The following is a 19,590-nucleotide window of genomic DNA, read 5'->3' on the forward strand; positions in this document are numbered from 1 at the left end:
AGATGTAGATCAGCAGCATTAGAGATGTAAGCTGGCAAGTAACAACCCAGTTCAGTGGCTCATGTTGTGGCACGCAGCAAAAAACACGGTGTAGACATGTGCTTTATGAGTTGACTACAGCAATTAAGTTAGATAACTGTTAACTAATTGGCTTTTATAACTGTTGACTCAAAGTGGGCAGTTTTGTACAACCATTTCCAGAACGATCTGAAGTTAATAGTACATCTCATCTCACAGATATTTTTTCCTAGACATTGCATCCTTTCCACTCAGATGAGGACCATTCAACCATAATAATTCATGCACCCTGTGACCAATGAGCAAAAGTATTTTTTAGCAATACTCTGGACATTCCACTCTGGGAACAGATTACATCAAACGCTGTCTTCGCATGAAAATAATTGACAGAGATAAAGAACAGAAATGTAATACTACACAGAGTGAGAAAATGTCAAGAGTTAGAGAAATTTTCTGAGCTTCAGAGCTTTCAGCCCAGGAATGCCAGAAGCAGTTTGAAGCTTCCACAGTGCCAGTTTATTTCCATAATCCTACGGTAGATAAGGGGCCAAGGCAATTACCTGAAATTCAGAAGGATTTCAAGAAGTGCAAGGCAGCCAAAACTGATTCTGGCCACTTATTGTGATGGCTATTTGTCAGTCAGGTGGTAGGAATCACATCAGTTTCAGTTGTTCTGCAGAGAGATTTGAACTGTGTTTGGCTTCAGCCAAACTTCTTCAGTTTGGCTTTTATTAAAAAAAAATAAAAAAAAAGAAAGAAGAAAAACTTAATCTTAAGGGGTTTTTTTAGAGGCAGAGAGAAACATATTACCTCAAAAATGTACTTTCATTTGAAGTATAAATGTACTTTCATTGAAGTATAAAACAGCATTTCAGTGAGGGTTTTATTATATCTTCTTGGGAAACAACTGTCCTTATTTTTAATTTCACTTCATACAGCATTGTAGTTTCTGTAAAATTTGGAGAGTAGTCAAAATTAATTTACAACTGTCACACCCTCATGCATAATCATGACTATAAAAGACACAATTCCTTCACTGAATTCTCATCATCATAGGTCAATGAGGAGCTTCAAGATAAACTCTTCAGTATTTTAAACATTGCTTTAACTAATTCTTATACAAAGTCAGGGAATAAATTTCCTTTTTTATCCACTTTTTCTTTCTTCTCTAGTCTTTTTTCCCTAAGCCCAAATATACCATGTCCATATCTTTTTCTTCATGTTTGGAAAAATGCTCTAGGAAGACAATTAATGTGGTCCCATAAGTTAAGAAATTTTTTTTGTGAAAATGTTGGAAGCTGCCTTGCTATCATGATGCTATTTTTCATTGAGCAAAACTGCTTCAGACTACACACAGTTGCAGTCTGCTTTCAACTCTATATCTTTTTTTTCTTCTCCTGAGTTGTTGCTAAGCCTCTGACTGAATGTTTCAATGGAAATGGTTAAGATAAAGGTGTTTTTAACGATATATACCTTCTTTTAAAAGTTATTTTTATTTTCCAATATCACTTAAGGCAGTATTTCCAGTCTAAGATTTAGGACAAGCTAGTATAAAGGTAGTCAGCATATGACAGATGCTACAGTTCAGAGGCAAGTCTCTAAGCAGTATTTCACCACTTCAAGAGTTTAGGAGCTTTAAATTACCTTGTGGAAGAGTCTGTTTCTCTACTGGCTGCACTGAGAAGCACGTCTCTCCTTTTTGCCCCTACAATCCATACTGTAATAACTGACTGACCCCTTCCTCTAAGTGCTAAGATGTTCTGTAACTGCTGTGTGTGGTGTGACAAAATACCAGCTCCAGGACATCTTTCCCCCACCATACCTCCAGGTGGTTGTGCCAACATGCTTTGTTATGAAAAATGCAACATTTCAGAGCAACAGGATTGAGTATTCTAATCTTGTTGAAATGCTCTTACTTGATCAACAGTTATCACTTTGGCATAATCGTACTTGTTTCTTCAATATGTAAAATCCTCATGTAAATAACTGGACATATATCCTGAGTAATTCTAGAGTTTTGTCTACTTTATTTCTCTACTATGCATTTCTGGACAGTTACCACAAACCTGGCCAGATAGCATGCGTTATGCACCATATATCATGTATCACAATGTTATATGGTATATGTTATATGATATAAATGTCAGTTTGTTTATCTGCAGAATAGCATCAAAACCATTCCAATTTCCAGAGCTTGGCTGGTAGTTTTCCTGGAAAAAATTTGCTTTTTTAACAATGTAGAAATGTTTTACAACAAGGCCAAATCAAAGACTTTGAGCCATTCTTGAAGGAAAAGTTAAAAGGTCAAAGCTAGTAACAGTCAAGTTAAACAATAAAGTAGAAGCTGCTCCTCACATTCTTTGCCTTGTACATGCAGTTCCTGCTATATTAACTGGGGGTGAAGTCTGTGTGTCCAAGGTCATTTACCAGGAGAAGGTTGCATGCTCCCTACAAAAAGTTCAAAAGTTATGAAACAAATATAAACAGACACACTGTTTTTGAATTTGTGGTACTTATTATCTAGGGTGTAAACATGTTCCAATAGAATTAATCTTTATCATTTGACAAGTGGCATGAAAAACCCTGACGAAAGGAAATGACAAGAACAAATCTTATGAGGAGCAGAGCAGCTGAGGGAGCTGGGGTTGTTTATCCTGGAGAAAGGGAGGCTCAGGGGAGACCTTGTCACTCTCCACAACTACCTGAAAGGAAGCTGTAGCCAGGTGAGGGTTGGTCTCTTCTCTCAGGCAGCAACTGACAGGATGAGAGGAAATGGACTCAAGCTGTGCCTGAAAAGGTTTAGGTTTGGATTTTATGTTTAATGGTAACATATTCAGGTTAATGGCTGGACTCAATTATCCTAGAGGTCTTTTCCAAACTTAAAGATTCCATAATTCTGATAAATTATAGTGGTGGTTTTTATCTTATGAAGGGGTTAAACCAACAAAGAAGTACTGTGAAATTGTGGGAGAAAACAATTTTGAAACTACAAAGTAGTTACAAGTTACATGATGCTCTTGTGTATTACTGGTGTAGATATGGTATGTTTGAAAATTTATTAATATACCGTATTTTATGGTAAAAAGTAGTACTGTTTCCCTTTTTCTATTATAAAAGGTCTATTTTGCCATGCATCTTACTGGATATTTTCATTAGAAGAAAACTCATAAGAAAGTCAGCTGGCTTTGGTACAGAATACTGGCTTTGATACTATTTGGTTTTTGTGTAATTTTCAACAAATAATGTACAAAGAACTGTATGGTCAATTGCATGAGAAAGAGGTGATGCCCAAAAACCACTTTTTGCCATCAGCGGGTCCAAAAGCATTTCCTTGGTGAAATGTCAAGCTGGGTTTTTCTAAGCTCCATTCCTTATCCACAAAGCCAGGGCTGCACTCAAACTGGTACTGTTTGCCTTCAGCCCACAGTAATATGGGCTGAGCCCAATCCCCACATCTTCATCCCATATACCAGACTCTTCAGCTGGGGGATTCTGTCACCTTGGCTATAGCTGTCCAGCAACCAAGCTGTTATATCACCAATTTTCAGTTATTTTCTTGCCTACATGTGAGAATTTAATTTATATCTACAGATCTGTGGACTAAACTTTAAAATAATTATTAAAAGTATCGAAATGTATTCTTTGATTTTGTATTATATTAAAATGCAGCCCACAGGAAACTACCCTTAAACAAGTAAGATATAATTGGAAAACACAAATAAATCCACAAAGCCTTCCACATCTGACATGACGGTTCAAATACAGGCCAGGTAGGTCATATGAAAAATGTCTGAGTTTTTGGGTAACTCCACTGACTATAACAGAAATGTTTACATATTGGAAGTGAAATGTGCTTTCAGGTTTTAATGGATGAGGCTGAAAGCTGACTCTGTTACTTATGGATATTGAAAATAATTTTGCTGGTATGATTCTAGTCCTCAGTGACTGGCCTTCTTCATGGGAAATAAATTAAGAACTTTATTGGCAGTTTCAGTAGATAGGTCAAAACCTATATAGGCATGGCAATTTAATTTTCCTGCTCCTACATCTTTGTCGAGTCAGAGCAGTAATCTGCAGAATTATTTCTGGTTATACCTTTACAGAGGATTTAATTTCCAGACTGTTGAGGAAGCAGTCTCCATGAGCCTGAAATGCAAATGAAAAATATAAGAGAATTTTTAGAAAGCTGTGTTTACTGAAGCTTTCCATAACAATTGCACTAGATGTAACTTTTATCCAAACCCAAGTTCTGTTTACAGCTGCATTCGCCCATCAACTATTTTATCAGCCCAAGGCAGGCCAAAGTCTCTGTCAGGATGTTGAGCAACTGATTGCTATACGAACGGCAGTGCTTTAGTTTTGTAGCTACTAATGAATGTGAAGCAGAGTTCAAGTCCATTGTCACTTGCATCAGAAAGTTCTCCTGACATCAAGTGTAGGACTTGGACTTGGCTGCGTTGAATCACAAGATGTACCAGAGTAAAAGCATCTCTGGGGACTGACAGGACAAATGTATTCTCTTCCAGCTTTACTCAGTGGTGGTAATGCCAAAAGATTATAATACATGCAGTGAATCACATCAGCCATAACTACAAAGGAAACATATTCCATGGCTGGTTAATTCTTAATTGATTCTGATGCTCTGGCCTAAAATAGAGAATAGAAATATGCCACTGATCAAGAGTCTTGTGAAGTCCACACTTTATGCACATTTATGGATGCTATCCAAACAGCAGCAGAACTGTGAGAGAAAGATGGGCAGAAATGAGCCAAAATGGGAATGGCAAGCAGAATGGTCAAATCCAGGGGTGACTTATTTTCCACTCATCAGCTTCTGCCTCCTCTAACCTAAGAGTTGATATAAAAAACCCCTCATGATGCCCTGGGTTTTGTGGATAAGAAAAGGAGAAAAAACCCCCTCATCTAGCCATTCACTAGCAAGAAAGTGGCAGGATTGGAGAAACTTTGGAACCAGTACAGCTGTACCCATTGCTCTCTTTCCCTTGGGGTAAAATGCATTTCTGTTTTTGGTAACCCTGTGTTATTTTCAACCCATATTTTATCTTTCACAAAACAAATTAAGCTTGCTGTCTTCACTGCAGGCATGAAGAGGATATGCATAGAGCTTCTGTTGCTCTGGAGCAGAGTCCTCTTGCTGTGGCCTTTGTGGGGTTTGTTTGACATTTATTTCTACACCTCCATGAGGCTAGTACCTACTTGTGAAGAATTGCTGGAATACCTTGATCAATATGGGCATTTCATATTTATGGTTTTTCCGAAATAATACACTAGCACCTCTAGTCAGTTGCACATTGGTGTAAACACTGAGAAGTTTCTCTTTTTGCTCTGAATATGATAGCTGGTTAGTGTATGAAAGATGATTACAGACACCTGTTCTTTATCTTCACACTGGTAAACTGGGAAAACCATCTCAGTATCATTTCTTTTTGCTCCAAGAGGAAAGACATCTCTGGCAATAGGTACGGCAAAAGACGGGAAAAGGAATTTCTGGCATAAGGCTGAAAACTGTCACAGAAAATATTCCCTTGTGCAAATCTGAGGATGCAGCAAAGTCGTGAATTACAGACACACAGAGCATGAGATAAACAAAATTCAGTGCTTCGGTTTCACTAAGTGGAGCTTTTGTCTTTGAGCTTCTGTACAGGCTGGGCCAGGGAACAAACAAAACGGGGGGAGGCGATCTCAGACAGAGCTCGCTTTATGCTTCCGATCTTATCTCCCCTAAAAGAAAGGGCAGAGCGATGCAAGGCTCGCTGAGGCAGCAGAGAGTGCGGGCTGCGCCCTCGGTGCCCGCGGGGCGGAGGCTGCGGGCGCGGTGCCGGGCCGGGCCGGGCGGCGGGCGCGGAGCATCCCCGCGGCCGGGGCGGCATGGCAGCTGCCGGGGAGGTGGAGCCAGCCGCTGACCTGCCGGCATCGCAGCTCGGGCACATCATCTGCCGGCAATCAGTAAATCCTCCCTTCTTCCTTCCCAGCTGCGCCGCAAAACGCGAGGGACACATAAAATGAAAATATAGTATATTTTAAAAAAAAAAAGGAAAAAAAATTCTTTTGAGCAGCAGGGCCGGAGGACGGCGGGGGAAGGCCAGGTGCGCAGGGCTGCCTGCGCCGGCGGGCGGTGCGTGAGGAGCTGGGCCGGCGCTGCCACCATGGAACACATCCGGATGCCCAAGGTGGGTCCCGCCGGGCGGCTGCGTCCATCATCCCCGCGGCCCCTCCAGCATCCCCGCGGCCCCTCCAGCATCCCCGCGGCCCCTCCAGCATCCCCGCTGCACGTCCATCATACCCGCGGTCCCTCCAGCATACCCGCGGCACCTCCTGCTCCGGCCCAAGGGAGCCTCGCCCCACAGCCCTGCGGGCCTTACGGCCCTCCAGCTGATGCTGCGGGCTGCTTTCCGGCCAGTTTGCCATGAAAGCTGCCCAAAAGGCCGAGAGGCGGGCGCGTTGCTCTGCGATGTGGGCTTGTCGGGGTTCTCACTGAGCCCCTCTGTTAACGCAGGCAGTGCCCGTGAGCTTGCAGGGGTCCAGAACGGGAGCTCTGTTACTGCTTCTCAGACGCCTTTCGTTTGCCCCCAGATTTCAGAGCCGGTGATGAATTGATTTAGTGTTTCTATGCATACGTTTGATCTTTAGCCGACTCAATCCGTCTTTTTCTACAGCTTTCTAAGCACTAGGCCTGTATTTGTTTAACATTATTGCCACGTTGCTCTAGAAAGAAAAGTAATAACAAAAAAGTGAACCAGAGCAATATGTTAATTCTAAATGGGGTGGGACATATTTTCATATGTATTTATTTATTCATTTAATAACCCAACCCCCTGAAATTAAGAATTTATTTGTATTTATCAATAAAATATTTTCAATGTATCAAAATATTATCGATATTATCAATTTTTTAAAATGAAACATTTATACCTTTGATCAATATTTAATATGATGGCATGAATATGGGATTAGGGCCTTGTTATTTGCCTATCTTTTTTGGCCTTTAGGTGTTAAGCTGTAAATCTAGTATGAAGATCTGCATTTATAACAACTGCCTTTCTTCTAATCTCATTTCATTACCTGTTATCTCCCTTTTTGGAAGGAAGAATTTCAGAATAGTGTGACTATGTCTTCCTGCTGGTAGGTACAATCAGTGGAAGTTGTCTGTACAGATGCTCCTGACCATTCACTGAAGAATGCTGAAAGCTTGAATGAGAAAAATGTTGAAAACAAACTAATAAGGGTAGAAAAATATCAAAAAAATAAATGGTTGTGTGTGAATGGAAGACCCAGGAAAGTCCCTGTTGCAGGCAATGGAAGCTTATTTGTTTTCTTTTCTACAACCAGGTCCTGGTCCAGAAAATATTATTCTGCGTATGTAAAACCCATTTATGTATCTGATACTGTGAGAAGGCACTGTACCAATGCCTCAGGTCACTGAAAATCTTAACTCAGTGTGAGGTGATTCTGCAGTCCTGGATCCTGGCAGTCTCTTACATTATAGCTATGCTGAACGGTATCTGATATAATAGAGTAGTTTAGAAGGAATGATTTAAAGGTCCAAGGGGTACAAAAATCCTCTAAAATTTCCAACATAAATGTAGAAAATCAACATGAGTGACTACTGAAATACTTAATCTGTCCAGTTACTCCTAAATACACTGAAAAATCAGTGCATCTACAGCTACCTGACAGAATTGATACCTCTGATTTTTTTTTAAACCCTTGATCTTAAAATAAGTCACCAGTACTTGTTGGGGTTTTTTGTTTTGTTTTGTATTGTTTTTACTGAATTTGGTCTTGATAATTTGGAACTGAACATTAGACATTTTCCAATGCCTGTAATGTAAAAATAGGTAAGGGAAAGCTCACAGTATCATGTGTTAGCCTCAGGTGTCACATTTCCTGACTCCATACAATCTTGTCCTGAGAGAAATTTGAGAAGTGACTGCCCTGCTCTGCGAAGGTATTAATCTCAGAATTATGACACTTTCCTGGTTCACAAACCTAGCCACATGGAAAAGTAAGATAAATCCCATACTTAACAAGATAATAAACCTATTAATATCTGAAAACAAAATTTCTTAGCCCAAGTAAAAGCTTTTCCTTCAAAGGGAGGTCTATATTACATGATGTCCATTAGGTCTCAGCAATTGTTTTAATTTTAAGTGAAATATGACTGTAGTGATTTATGGTTCATAAATATTAAAATCAATCTGATAAAACATAACAGACATTAAAAAAAGCAGAAGGTAATTCCATACCAGGTGGATCAGTAGTTCATTAAGATAACTAGTCTGTGTCAGAGTGACAAAGTAGAGAGAGCATTTAGACCTGGCCACATTCTGCAGCTTCTCAGCATCTACAGTTGTATTAGGGTCCAGCTCTTCCTAGTTCCATTAGTGTCCATTTGTGGACCTCTCTGTGTGAGTTGGCCAGAGCTCCTTATAGACAGGATGACACTCTGGCTCCACAGCCTGCATGGAAGCAAGCTCCACAAGATCATGGCTTTACAAAGATTACCTTCTTCTGTCTATTGAAAAGTTTTGAGTAGCTTCCTTCAGCATTGGTTCCTTCTAGCTTCAAGGATTTATTCAATAAAAATTCCATGTTCACCTTATCCATGCCTTCACAGTAAATCTTGATCACAACCCACCAGATTCTGATAATTTCAGAGAAATGTCATCAATGACCCCAAGACCTCTTTCCTATGTCCAATCCATTGTTCATTAGATATGTTTTAGGTTGTTTTTCCTGGAGGTATTCTACCATGTCTGTCTGTGTTGAAGCTCCTGTGTGTCTCCTTTGCCCACACAATGTTTTGCAAGACTCTTCTGGAGTAGGATTTCCCACTGCAAAAACCATTCAGGTGCTTTCCCAACAGACTGTACGTACCCACCTGCTAACACAGTTTGGTGTGCTGACCACTATTGTTCTATCATTATACTCCTGGTAGAAATCATGCATAGGCACTGTATTTTCACAAGGTAAATGCCATCCTATGCATGAAGGCTGTAATTTAAGTTTGAACTGGAAACTGTCCCTCATTGCTGAATAGAATTATATATAATTCCCATACCCCTTTAAAACTTAAAAATTAGTAAAACCAGCGACTGACATGAGTTTGGATTGAACAGCAGGATAGTTTAGGATAACTCTCCAAACAGAAAATATGACAAACAGCTCATAACATTTAGAAGGAAAGAAATCAGCAATACTTCTGAGAAGATTAGAAGCATGTTTTATGAGGATGTGTAGAGATATGATATGTTGTGTTTGTATGTTGGCAGCAGGCCTAGGTAATGGCCTCATAATAAAGAACACATCAGTTTATCCCTGGTGTGCTAGCTGTCTTCAGTGGGCTTAGCCCAGAAATTCTTTTGGCTCAGTGTTAACAGAATACTTGGGATGACTTGAGTTGCTCGAGTGCTTTCATTTTTGTGATGTTACGGTGAGGTATTTCCTTTCAATGATGCCTCTCTCAGGCAGAATTTAAGATCTGCTCCCACGTTAATGACAAATCTCTCTACCAGATGTATTGCTTCACAGAATAAATTCCCAGCATGTGTAAATGGGCTGTGTGTTTGCTTTTGTTTTTAATCTATTTTCCATAACTCTTAGTTTTTAATAAAATTTTATAACATGTCCTTTCTCACAAGTCTCCATCAGGAAACCCATGTAATTTATATTCACTTTATATATGACAGTGTAAATGGCAAAACATTTGTCAAGGTGTCTATCCAGATCAACAGCAAAATTGAACCCAGCATGCCCAGTCTTTACTTTCTTTTTCCATGTTCTGGGTTGCTGGATCTCCACATTTTTTTAGAGGTAAATTGGCATATTCTACCACTGCTCTCTGTGTGCTTTCTGTAGAGATAAGGTGTGCTATTATAGTTATGTTCTCTGTATCCAAGCTACAATTCCTTTTGGAAAAGTTTGATTTATTTCAGTTATGTAGAAAGGTGGCAGCAGTCCTGAGGTGGTATTGGGAAACACCTGGGGACATGGACTGGTTGTTTCCCCCACTGGGAATGGGGAATGGAGTGCCACAGGCACTTCACTATAGTACTGGATTTTAGCTAAACTTGTGTTTAGTTTGCTACTTAGAAAAGGTAGAGGAGGTGAGGCTGCCATGGCCTTTGCCTTTTAATGGTGTTTTGGGTCATCAGGTTACAGCAAACACATTATGCAATGTATTTTAAGTGCCAAGTTTATTTTCTGCTTTTCAAGTGTTGTGTGAAGGTGGTTTCTGTACTTTCCTCTAAATATACAACTTAGAGCAGTGTGTATTACAATTCAGCTGGTGTTTTCTGATTTCATAACTGTTTTTCATTTTACATCATGGTTAAAAATTGTTTAGCCTGTTCTGGGTCCAGTAATGTTTAATGGCTTCAAAAATGTCATTCTACTTCACTGCCTTAGTCAAACGATGCATTAAAACATCTACACTAATCCTGGACACATTTAACTCTGATTTTGTGAGTTACGAATTTTTACTTATTAATAAGTCTTCCTTATTTAGAATGCAATTTAATTTTCTTTGGGTCCCACCTATTCCATCTTTGTGCTATGAAAGTTTGTGCCCAAAAGATAAATTTAATACAAGTGAGCTTTGTAGTATACTATGCCAGAAAATGTTCTGTGGTAACATCAGACTGGAGGTGGATTAAATGAAAATAAGAACTGCAGAAAATGTCCATGTATTGTGGGATTTGACTTAAAATGATCTGTTTGGAATTGTGCTATAAAATATTTGTTTTGAATTAGAGTTGTCAAGCTACCTTCTTATTAGTGTGTTTCAATTTAAACAAAATCTTGTAACAGCCATTATTCTCAAAATATTTAGTTAAAAATGGTCAAAAGATCACACAGACTTTCCTATTTTCAATAATGTGACACTCAATAAAGAGGTAGCTGGATAAAGTCACAAAACAAGCTCTAAAAATCATGGCTAGTCATGTATTTTAATTTGTTGTCTTGGCATTTATGTCTAAAATGCTAACTCTAAACCTTATTGCACTTGAAAAACAGTACTGGAAATCATTAAGACAGCATGTCTGCAGGGACCTCTTTGATTTTTTTTTTAATTTTTTTTTTTTTTTTTTTATGCATAGTAGGAGGCTGAAGTTGGAATGAAGGATTTGAGAAGTTAGGCTTTGGGGTGGTCAAGGCTGGAATCTCTAGGCCTGCTGTTAATGGGCCCAAGTGGGTGGTATTTGAGCAATTGCTGTCTGTAAACTAAAGGAATGATCTATTTGCAATAGAAAATGCACACTTACATTTCCATCTGTGCAGGTGTACTCTGCTGAGAAAGACAGGTCCATACCACCAGAAAAGTAGTCCTACAAATCCATTTTTAATGCAAATCTCTCGTGGCCTGCACGAGAAATGGCTTGGTACTGCTGCTCTAAAATAGGCTGCTGAACAGGGCATGGTTTTAAACATGTAACAGAAAAGCCTGTATCAAATACAAGAGTTTAAAGATATATTTCTTTTCAGTATCCTTTGGCTGCATGCAGAATTCTTTCTTCCTATATATCTTTTTCAGAACCAAATCTGAACAAATTTGGCAAATGTATTAAGTTTTACTGCGTTGAGGAAGCCCTGTTTTTCCTAAATTAGAGCTCTTAGTTAGGATTTTTAATAGAATACACTTAGTTGCTCTCTTCTCCTTTTCTAGATAAATGAGATCTAATACAGACTGAAAGAGAAAATTTTATGTATGAGCCTTGTGTTACAATGTTGGCACCATATTGTAATGCTCTATTCTCTTGTAATAGGGTCTTGTTTGCTGCTCCCATTATGCAGCTGCTGCTCAGGTGTATCTGATAATGTGGTGCTGACCGCTGTCTTTATAGATCTTAGCAGACAACAGTTTATTTTTTAAACCAAATTACTAGGTAGTTTGTTGTCTGTTATTCATACTGTTATGAATCATTCATTATTATTTTTCAGCTCTTGTTCTCCATTTCACTTTAGTTCTTTAGAAAATTAAACTTGTTTAGATTTTTCTTGAATAGTTTCTCCCATCCTGCCAGATTTGCCCTGAGGAAACTTTTTACAATGCATCTCTTAAGGTGTCTTTGCTAAAATTTAATAATTTCCTTTTGCCTTTGTTTGAATCTTTTGACTTATGCAGCCATCTAACTTCATAGACTGTGCATTATTTTACTGCACTTGGGAGATCTTTTCAGAGAGGGAAATATAAAAAAGTAACACGCATCAAGTACAGTTTTTATGATTCTTACGAAATAGAATGGAAACCACATTAAAAGGCAGCATCAATTGGCAATTCAGTATTCTTTTATTCTTACTCCAAGGTCATGCAAAAAAGATCAATTATTGTGTATTTTGTTTAACAAGTACAACACTACTATCTTTGTGTTGAAAAAAAAAATTAATAGCATTTGGCCTTTTACAAGTAGTCTTTTTTCACTCTCAGGAATTATGCTAAACACATGGATAGCTGGGGTCAACCAGGGTGAAGAAAACTCAAATATTCGACTTGGCCTCAAACCATACCAGCTGTGCTCCTTTTTTCCCATTAGGCTCAGGCTTTTGGCTTTCACAAGCTCTTCCCTTAGCTTTTGTCTGCCAGCAGTGCTAAGGCCAGTGAGAGTCCTGTGACGAATTCCCAGGATTCAGTTTCTTCTTGCTTTTACTCATGTGTGTAACCTCATGAGGAGAGTAGGGAAGGCTGCAGGAATCCCTGGTCAGTCTAGGAGGCCAAGGGGATGGACAAGAAGAAGTCTCTGTAGGGCTAAGTATGTGCCCCTAGGGTCCAGCCTTGGCTTTGGATCAACTTTTTCATCAACAGAGAAGTTTGTGGAAATGGCCTTTCTTTGTCCTTGAAGAATCACTGAAACTCATTTGTGCAGCCAAATTTCAAGGTACTTTATCAGCTTATACATGAAACTTGCTTTTATGGGTTGTGGTAGAGCAATGAATTTAAAGTCTCTGAACAATAAAGAAGCTCCTGAGTGAGGACATTCCCTGCTTACCTTTAATTGGCAGCTTTCTCCTGGCTGGGAGGGTTTTCTGGCCTTTCTCCTTCTTGGGATAAGGAATTAGAGGAGAGGAATGAGTCAGGGCTCTTCCTAAAGGAATGGGGAACACTTGGTGACATGGGAGCTGATCACTTTTGTTCTTGGCTGACAAACAGGCTTTTCAGCTTCTTCAAGATGCTCAGTGATAATGGGCAGGTCAGTGATGACCATGGCAGAACTAGCTGTTCAAGCGTCTTCTGCCTCAGGTTAGTTAATGTATAGGAAGCAAACACATAGACTTGAAACCTATGTAGTGAGAAAAAAAGCTCTTTGAGATTTTTTTTTTCATAATTCAAAATTTAATTTTATTGGAAAATCCTACAGTAGAGGCCGTTTTTTGTCAGATAGCATCTCCATGCTGCACATGAGCTTTGCTGTGACAGGCAGCTCCAGTTCTGGCCAATTTGCCATACAGCTTCTCCTTTCCCTGCTCAGTCTGAGCCCACAGTCGGAACTGATCCTGTGTTTGTCTGAAAATGCTTTCCCATGTAGAACTGTGAACAGCCTGGAATAGTAGCAGTAACTTCTGCACTGTTTTGAGATGCTGACGTGTTTGAAGACACTGAAACAGCTTAAAGTGAGGATGAAGGTAGCATATTCAAAAAGCATTCAAAAATAGGCAATGCAGTCAAAGCTTATAAAAAAAGTTATTTAAACTAAAAATGAAAACAAATTAGGGTACTTGAATATTTTTAGGAATAATGTTTTGGCACGCAAACTTTTCCAAATACTTTCAGGGTCATATGCTTGCTGTTCTTCCTTAGGTGGGAGTCCCGTTGAAACTGGTGGGAGTTGTGCCTGAATAATACTTTGGCCCATGATTTTCTCTAGTATGACATTTTTTTCTTGAATGACCTCCTAACAACCTTGTTTGTAAGTCATTTGTCATGTTTATTCTCTGAATAAAAAGTGCCTTCCATCTGTTCTTAATCTGTGTTCCCTTTAACTTCTATTTTTGCCTCTTTTTTTCTGTCATCTGTGTTGCATTGGAAATAGACTTTCTGGGCAACTTTATTTATCTCCATGTAAGTGGTTGTAGTTGTTGCAGTGAATCTCCTGGTGGTCTTTTCTTTAGGCCCAGACAACCACAGTCATCAGGAAAGAAAAATAAAAAAGGAGAAAAAATAAGGAGGCAAGAGCTTTGAATTAATTATTTACATTATGGAAGTTTTACTTAGATGCCCCTCTCTAGACGACCTTGGGCAATGTTTTCTTTCTAACTCTTTGTGGTCTTCCAGCTCTCAGCTTCACAGACTTGTGTTTTCTGAGCTGGTCTCACACCAGCTGTTCATTTTAGGTGAAGCACATGTGCATGGTCTATGCTTTTTCCTGGCATGTCAGTACATACATAATTTCCTACATTCTCCAATAAAGTCTACAGTTGTTTTGGTGAAAAACTAGAGCATTGTTTTATAGGAAAAAACAGAAAAATAATTATTGTCTCTTTCTGATAAAAATTTTGGCAATTAATGCTGATTTCTCAGCATGCTGTGACTTTTTAGATAGAAAAAATCTCTTCTTCAAAAGCACTATTGCTATGTGTGCTCACCTCTTGTGGAAATGAACATATTCCCATTCCCTCTATTCGCAGACTCTCTAGGTTTAAAGAAACTGCTGGACATGTCTTTCTTTTCCTCATTGGGAGAGTGCAGAAGAGGAAAGAAGGCTCATTCTCTGAATCCTTTGATCAGCAGAGTGAAATCTAAGATTGAGCAATGCTTCATTATACTGATGGACTAAATTTATCTTTAATAAATATAAGATAATACACATGGCGGGTAGGTCTCAACTTATGTATGCAAGCATGACTTACAGTTGCTAGTTCTAAAAAAGACACGAACAAAAAAAACCCCCAAAACTAACCTAAACCCCAGCTTGTTCAGCAGAAGACAAAAAAGCAAGCAATGTTTGAGAAGTTTTAAAAATGAAATAAAAAGCAAACCAGTGAACATCGCTATTCCACTACACAAACTACAGAAACATGTTGTACATCCAACTTTTGAATTCTGTTTGCACTTTTGGCCTTTTCTCAGGAAGTAGACCTCATGCAGAATAATCAAAGCTGTGGAAGAGCTTGTCTGGAATAGCTTCCATAAAGGTCACAACTATGTAAAGTTGGGCTCTTCACTCTTGGAACACTAGGGAAGGATCTGTAACAGCACGTGTGGCACATAACTGGTGACATATTCAAAAAGAGCAGGAGGAAGGGATTTTATTGTAAATGTATAGCTGAAATGTCAAGTTCACTCTCACAGGGTGTTACGGATGCCAATAAGTTACAGATGTGCAAAATGTTATTTAATAAAATGAATGGAATTTAAACACAGTTATGGCTATTAAAAAGTGTGACCTCATCTTAGGAAGGCCCCAGAGCGGGGCTGAGATCCTGAGGGAGCATGAGTACATGCCTGCCTCTCATTCTGCCCTCAGCTGCTGCAACTGTCTGTTCTTGAGAAATGAACTGCAGGGAGAGGTGAATTCTCATCTCCCTGGTGCAGCCACTGCATTTGCTTTGCTGAAATCAGACTTACCACACAGCTCTTACTGCAACTGTTCTGTTCATTCAGATCCAACCTTTAATTTATTTGTAGCTCTGTATTAAAAAAAAACCAAACAAACAAAAAACCAAAAAACCCAACAAACCACAACCAAAGAGGAGCTTTGTTGGTTAGCATTTTTCATTCATGGGGCTGTGATTGATGAGTGGGGAAGGATGTGACCTGGGAGGTCTGGAAATCCATCCCTCAGCCCTGTCCTGCTGTGTGCATGCCTGCTTTGCTTGTGTTTCATGGCCCATGCTGGCTCACTTTGTAGGCTGGGGTGGGTGATGAGTGCCTTGTGCAAGATCAGTGCCTGTGCAGCAGAGCCCTTGTTGGCTGGACTGCAGTGTAGGGACCTTTCTTCATCCAGACAATGCTGATTTTTATTGGTTTTGTGGGTTCCTTTCAGAAGGGCACTGCCTACATTTTTCTTTTGTGTCATCCCTCCTCTTTTGCTTGCTGCTCAATGCGTGCTTGGTTAATATTGTATTTCTTCCATTCCTTCTCAAGCCAATGTATGACCTCTGAAGTAGATGGCCCTGGGAAAAGACTTCATCCATGCTTTCTAGCAGGCTTTTTTGTTTAAATAAATAGTTTTATTTTTGTTAAAAACAGATTATAACTGGCCTTGAGGGAGATGACTCTGCTTTAATAATGGTTTGATTCTAAGCATTTTGCTACTAAACTGGCTTATTCTCATTTTAAGGTTATCTTTATTCCTATTTTTAAAATAGTGCAATGTATTTGGAATACACATTGCAAACGTGATTCTCAGATGCTGGCATTCTGTTTTTCAGGAAAATCAACTAATAATAGTTTTAAATTGTTGTAGTAGGAGATCCATCAAACCCATGGTAGCAAACTGCTAACTGTTTTGGACAGGTTTTATCCCACTGAATATCCAACTTGTTGATTTTTAAAATTATTCTAGTTTCTCAGTCAGAAATCATGGAAGCCTAGAATAATTTGTGTCCAAAGGGATCTTAAAGATCATCTAGTTCCTACCCCTAATAGGTGCCAATAGCACATGCCATGTACAAAATACTAATGATGTATGTATGAGTCACAAGCTGGTGATCTGAGAGTTAATAATGTGTTACAGACTCTCCTGTTGTCAGGAGTGCAGCAAAGGCAGAATGCCCATTTTGTGCCCAAGGTGGGAGAGCAGTGGAAGTGGAACTCTTTAGTCCCATTGAAAAGTTACTGAAAGCAAAACCTTCCAGTGTGACCTCTGCTGTCAGCCCTAACAGGAATGTAGGGAGCAACATCAAAATGTTTCTTTTTAACTCTTTTAAACTCTTTTAACGTTGTTTTAAATCTTAACAGAGATTTGCATGGGAGAAAATTTGCCTGATTGAGACCCATTGAAGAAAGACACTCTACCAGTATTATCTCTTACTTATTATTTTAATTTAGCTGGAATGGCTTGAATGGAGATAGAGTTTAACTGAAGGACAGGAGGCCCTGCCTTGCTGTCACAGGGTTTTGGTAAGATGAGATCACAAGGAAGAACTTAAGTGAGAAATTGTCTTTGGAAGTGTTAAGTAACAGGTTTTTGGATACAGAGGTACCACGAGAGAGGGGAGAAAAGGAAAATTAAGATCTGGAAATAAATCACATAATCACATTTTCTCATATAGTTATACTTCTTTGATGTTTAATGTTGTGCTGAAAAGAACTTTGTAATAGACAAAATGTGAGCATTGGGCTCCCACTATTGAGCTTTCTGTCATAGCCTAATTTTTTTTTTCCCTCTGTCACTTTTTTTGTATAGGTGGAAAATGTTAGGTTACTTGATCGTTTATCTTCAAGAAGAGCTGTGGTGGGAACCTTGTATTTAACAGCTACTCATGTCATATTTGTGGAGAATGGTTCTGAAACCCGCAAAGAAACCTGGGTATGAATTTTTATTATTTCAATTGGCTGTAAGTGCATGGCACTTTATTGATGGTCATTTGAAAATTGCTTCCAAAACACTTTAAAAATAGTTATTTCATTCATATGGATGCTTTTATGAGGCTGTGTGAAGTTCTAGCCTAGTAATTTTCAAAAATTTTCAGTGGATTCTAGATATTATGGTATAGTAAGAGGAAGAGAAGGGCCTTCACTGTATGAATACCAGATGTGATTGACTGAGGAACAGCTGCTGTAAGCTGCTACACCTATCATCCAGGCAGAGCTGAGGGAAATACCTTGAATGTGAACTGCTTCCTTGGCTCTGTCAATTCTTGGCCTTCTCCCTTACTGCTAATGTTGAATCAGTGATTTTGTTGGTTTAATACTCTAATTCTTTTTATGAAGTGGTATTTTGAAATAGCTGTTTTGATTGATTGACAACATATATTACCTTTTCTTGTTGTTTAACCCCAGCCACTGACCAAGCCCCACACAGCCACTCACTCACTCCCCCACCCAGCAGAATCAGGGAGAGAAGCTAAAGGGTAAAAGGTAGAAAATGGTTTAAGATAAAGAGAGTTTAATTAGGAAAGCAAAAGCCACACACACAGGCAAAGCAAAGCATGGAACAAATTCACTGCTTCCCATGGGCGGGCAGGTGTTCAGCCATCTCCAGGAGAGCAGGGCTCCATCACATGTAACAGTGACTTGGAAAGCTGAATGTCATCACTCCAAGTGTGCCCTGCTTCCTGCTTCCTTCCACTTTAAGCATTGAGCATGATGTCACATGGTCTGGAATACCCCTTTGGTCAGCCGGGGTCACCTGTCCTGGCTGTGTCTCCTCCCAGCCCCCATCACTCTCAGTTTCCTGGACTGCAGGACTGCAGTAGGCCTTGCTCTGTGTAAGGAATAACAAAGCCATCTCTATATTATCAACCCTGTGTTCAGTGCAAATCCAGAACACAGCCCCATGGCAGCCACTGTGAAGGAAATTAACTCTACCCCAGCCAAAATCAGCACACATGTACACATACAGCTGTTGCTCGCTGCCATTCATCGGAGAGTCTTTTATGTAGCTCAATTATGCAGCCCTTGTTCATTTTTGCACTAATTAACTCCATCTTCCTTTGATCCCGCTATTCATGACCAGATTTTTATTGTAATGTTTAATCTCATTTGATGCAGTATTTAAAATTATATCAGCATTACCATTCTACCCATGAGGAGGCACAATATTTTAGCCTTATGTAACTGATGCTGGTTCATCTTTTCCCTGTGCAAATAGATGAAAAGAGCTTTGACAACCACCAGCTTACACTGAAGCAAACAAACAAAAAGCTTTGGATAGTGTGAGCAGCCTGGTGTTTGAGCAGCTGAAACACTCCAGAAATGCCTTTTTGTCTGCAGGTGATGTATCAAGCTGCTTGAGCATGAAGCTGGAGATAGAACCAAACTTCAAGAGGAGGATCATGAGGGTTTTCTGAAAGAGTAGTGGAAGCTACTGTGCCTGCTCTGGCACGTCATTATAAATAATTGCTTTTCTTCTCAAAGATTTGACTAGCATAACTCTTTTCAATTCCCCTCAGGTTCTCCACAGCCAAATTTCCTCTATTGAGAAGCAAGCCACCACTGCCACTGGCTGCCCATTACTGATCCGCTGCAAGAACTTCCAGGTCATCCATCTGGTGATCCCTCAGGAACGAGACTGCCATGACGTCTACATATCTCTGATACGTTTGGCTCGACCAGGTACGGGAAGAAAACAGCACAAAAATCCTGAAGAGGGAGAACTTAATGGAAGAAATGTACCTGTGCACCTTTGTCCTTTGCAGGTTAAGAAAAAAGGTTCAATAGAGATGTGTTGTGGGAGAAATATTGATATAATCATTTGTAGATCAATGAAGAAAGCTTATTATAACAAGCAGTTAATTCCATAAAGTATGACATGAACTTCTATTTAAAATAATACTCTAGGGCATCATGTACCATAAAATATATTATGAAGATATATTGTGTGCAACTAATTTGCTGTGTAAATGTAAATTTTGGAGAATATTCTAAATTCAGATAAGTTTTATGTCCCT

The 19,590-nt window shown here is 39.3% G+C and overlaps 1 protein-coding gene across 5 annotated transcripts in view; it reads left to right on the plus strand.

The window, feature by feature from the left end:
• Positions 1 to 19,590, plus strand: part of MTMR7 (myotubularin related protein 7) — a 66,550-nt gene that overhangs the window by 13,407 nt on the left and 33,553 nt on the right. For 2 of the 5 annotated variants that reach the window (XM_041402472.1, XM_041402471.1), the window contains 2 exons: positions 17,385 to 17,507; positions 19,093 to 19,255. In XM_041402472.1, the coding sequence (XP_041258406.1) occupies positions 17,385 to 17,507; positions 19,093 to 19,255 (286 nt within the window). Of the gene's footprint in view, positions 1 to 6,050; positions 6,210 to 17,384; positions 17,508 to 19,092; positions 19,256 to 19,590 lie in introns of those variants that run through there. The other 3 variants (XM_041402473.1, XM_041402474.1, XM_041402470.1) reach the window with 2 other exon arrangements.

Source organism: Onychostruthus taczanowskii, unplaced genomic scaffold (assembly GCF_017590055.1).
Source record: "Onychostruthus taczanowskii isolate IOZ18803 unplaced genomic scaffold, ASM1759005v1 scaffold2, whole genome shotgun sequence".
Classification (NCBI taxonomy): domain Eukaryota; kingdom Metazoa; phylum Chordata; class Aves; order Passeriformes; family Passeridae; genus Onychostruthus; species Onychostruthus taczanowskii.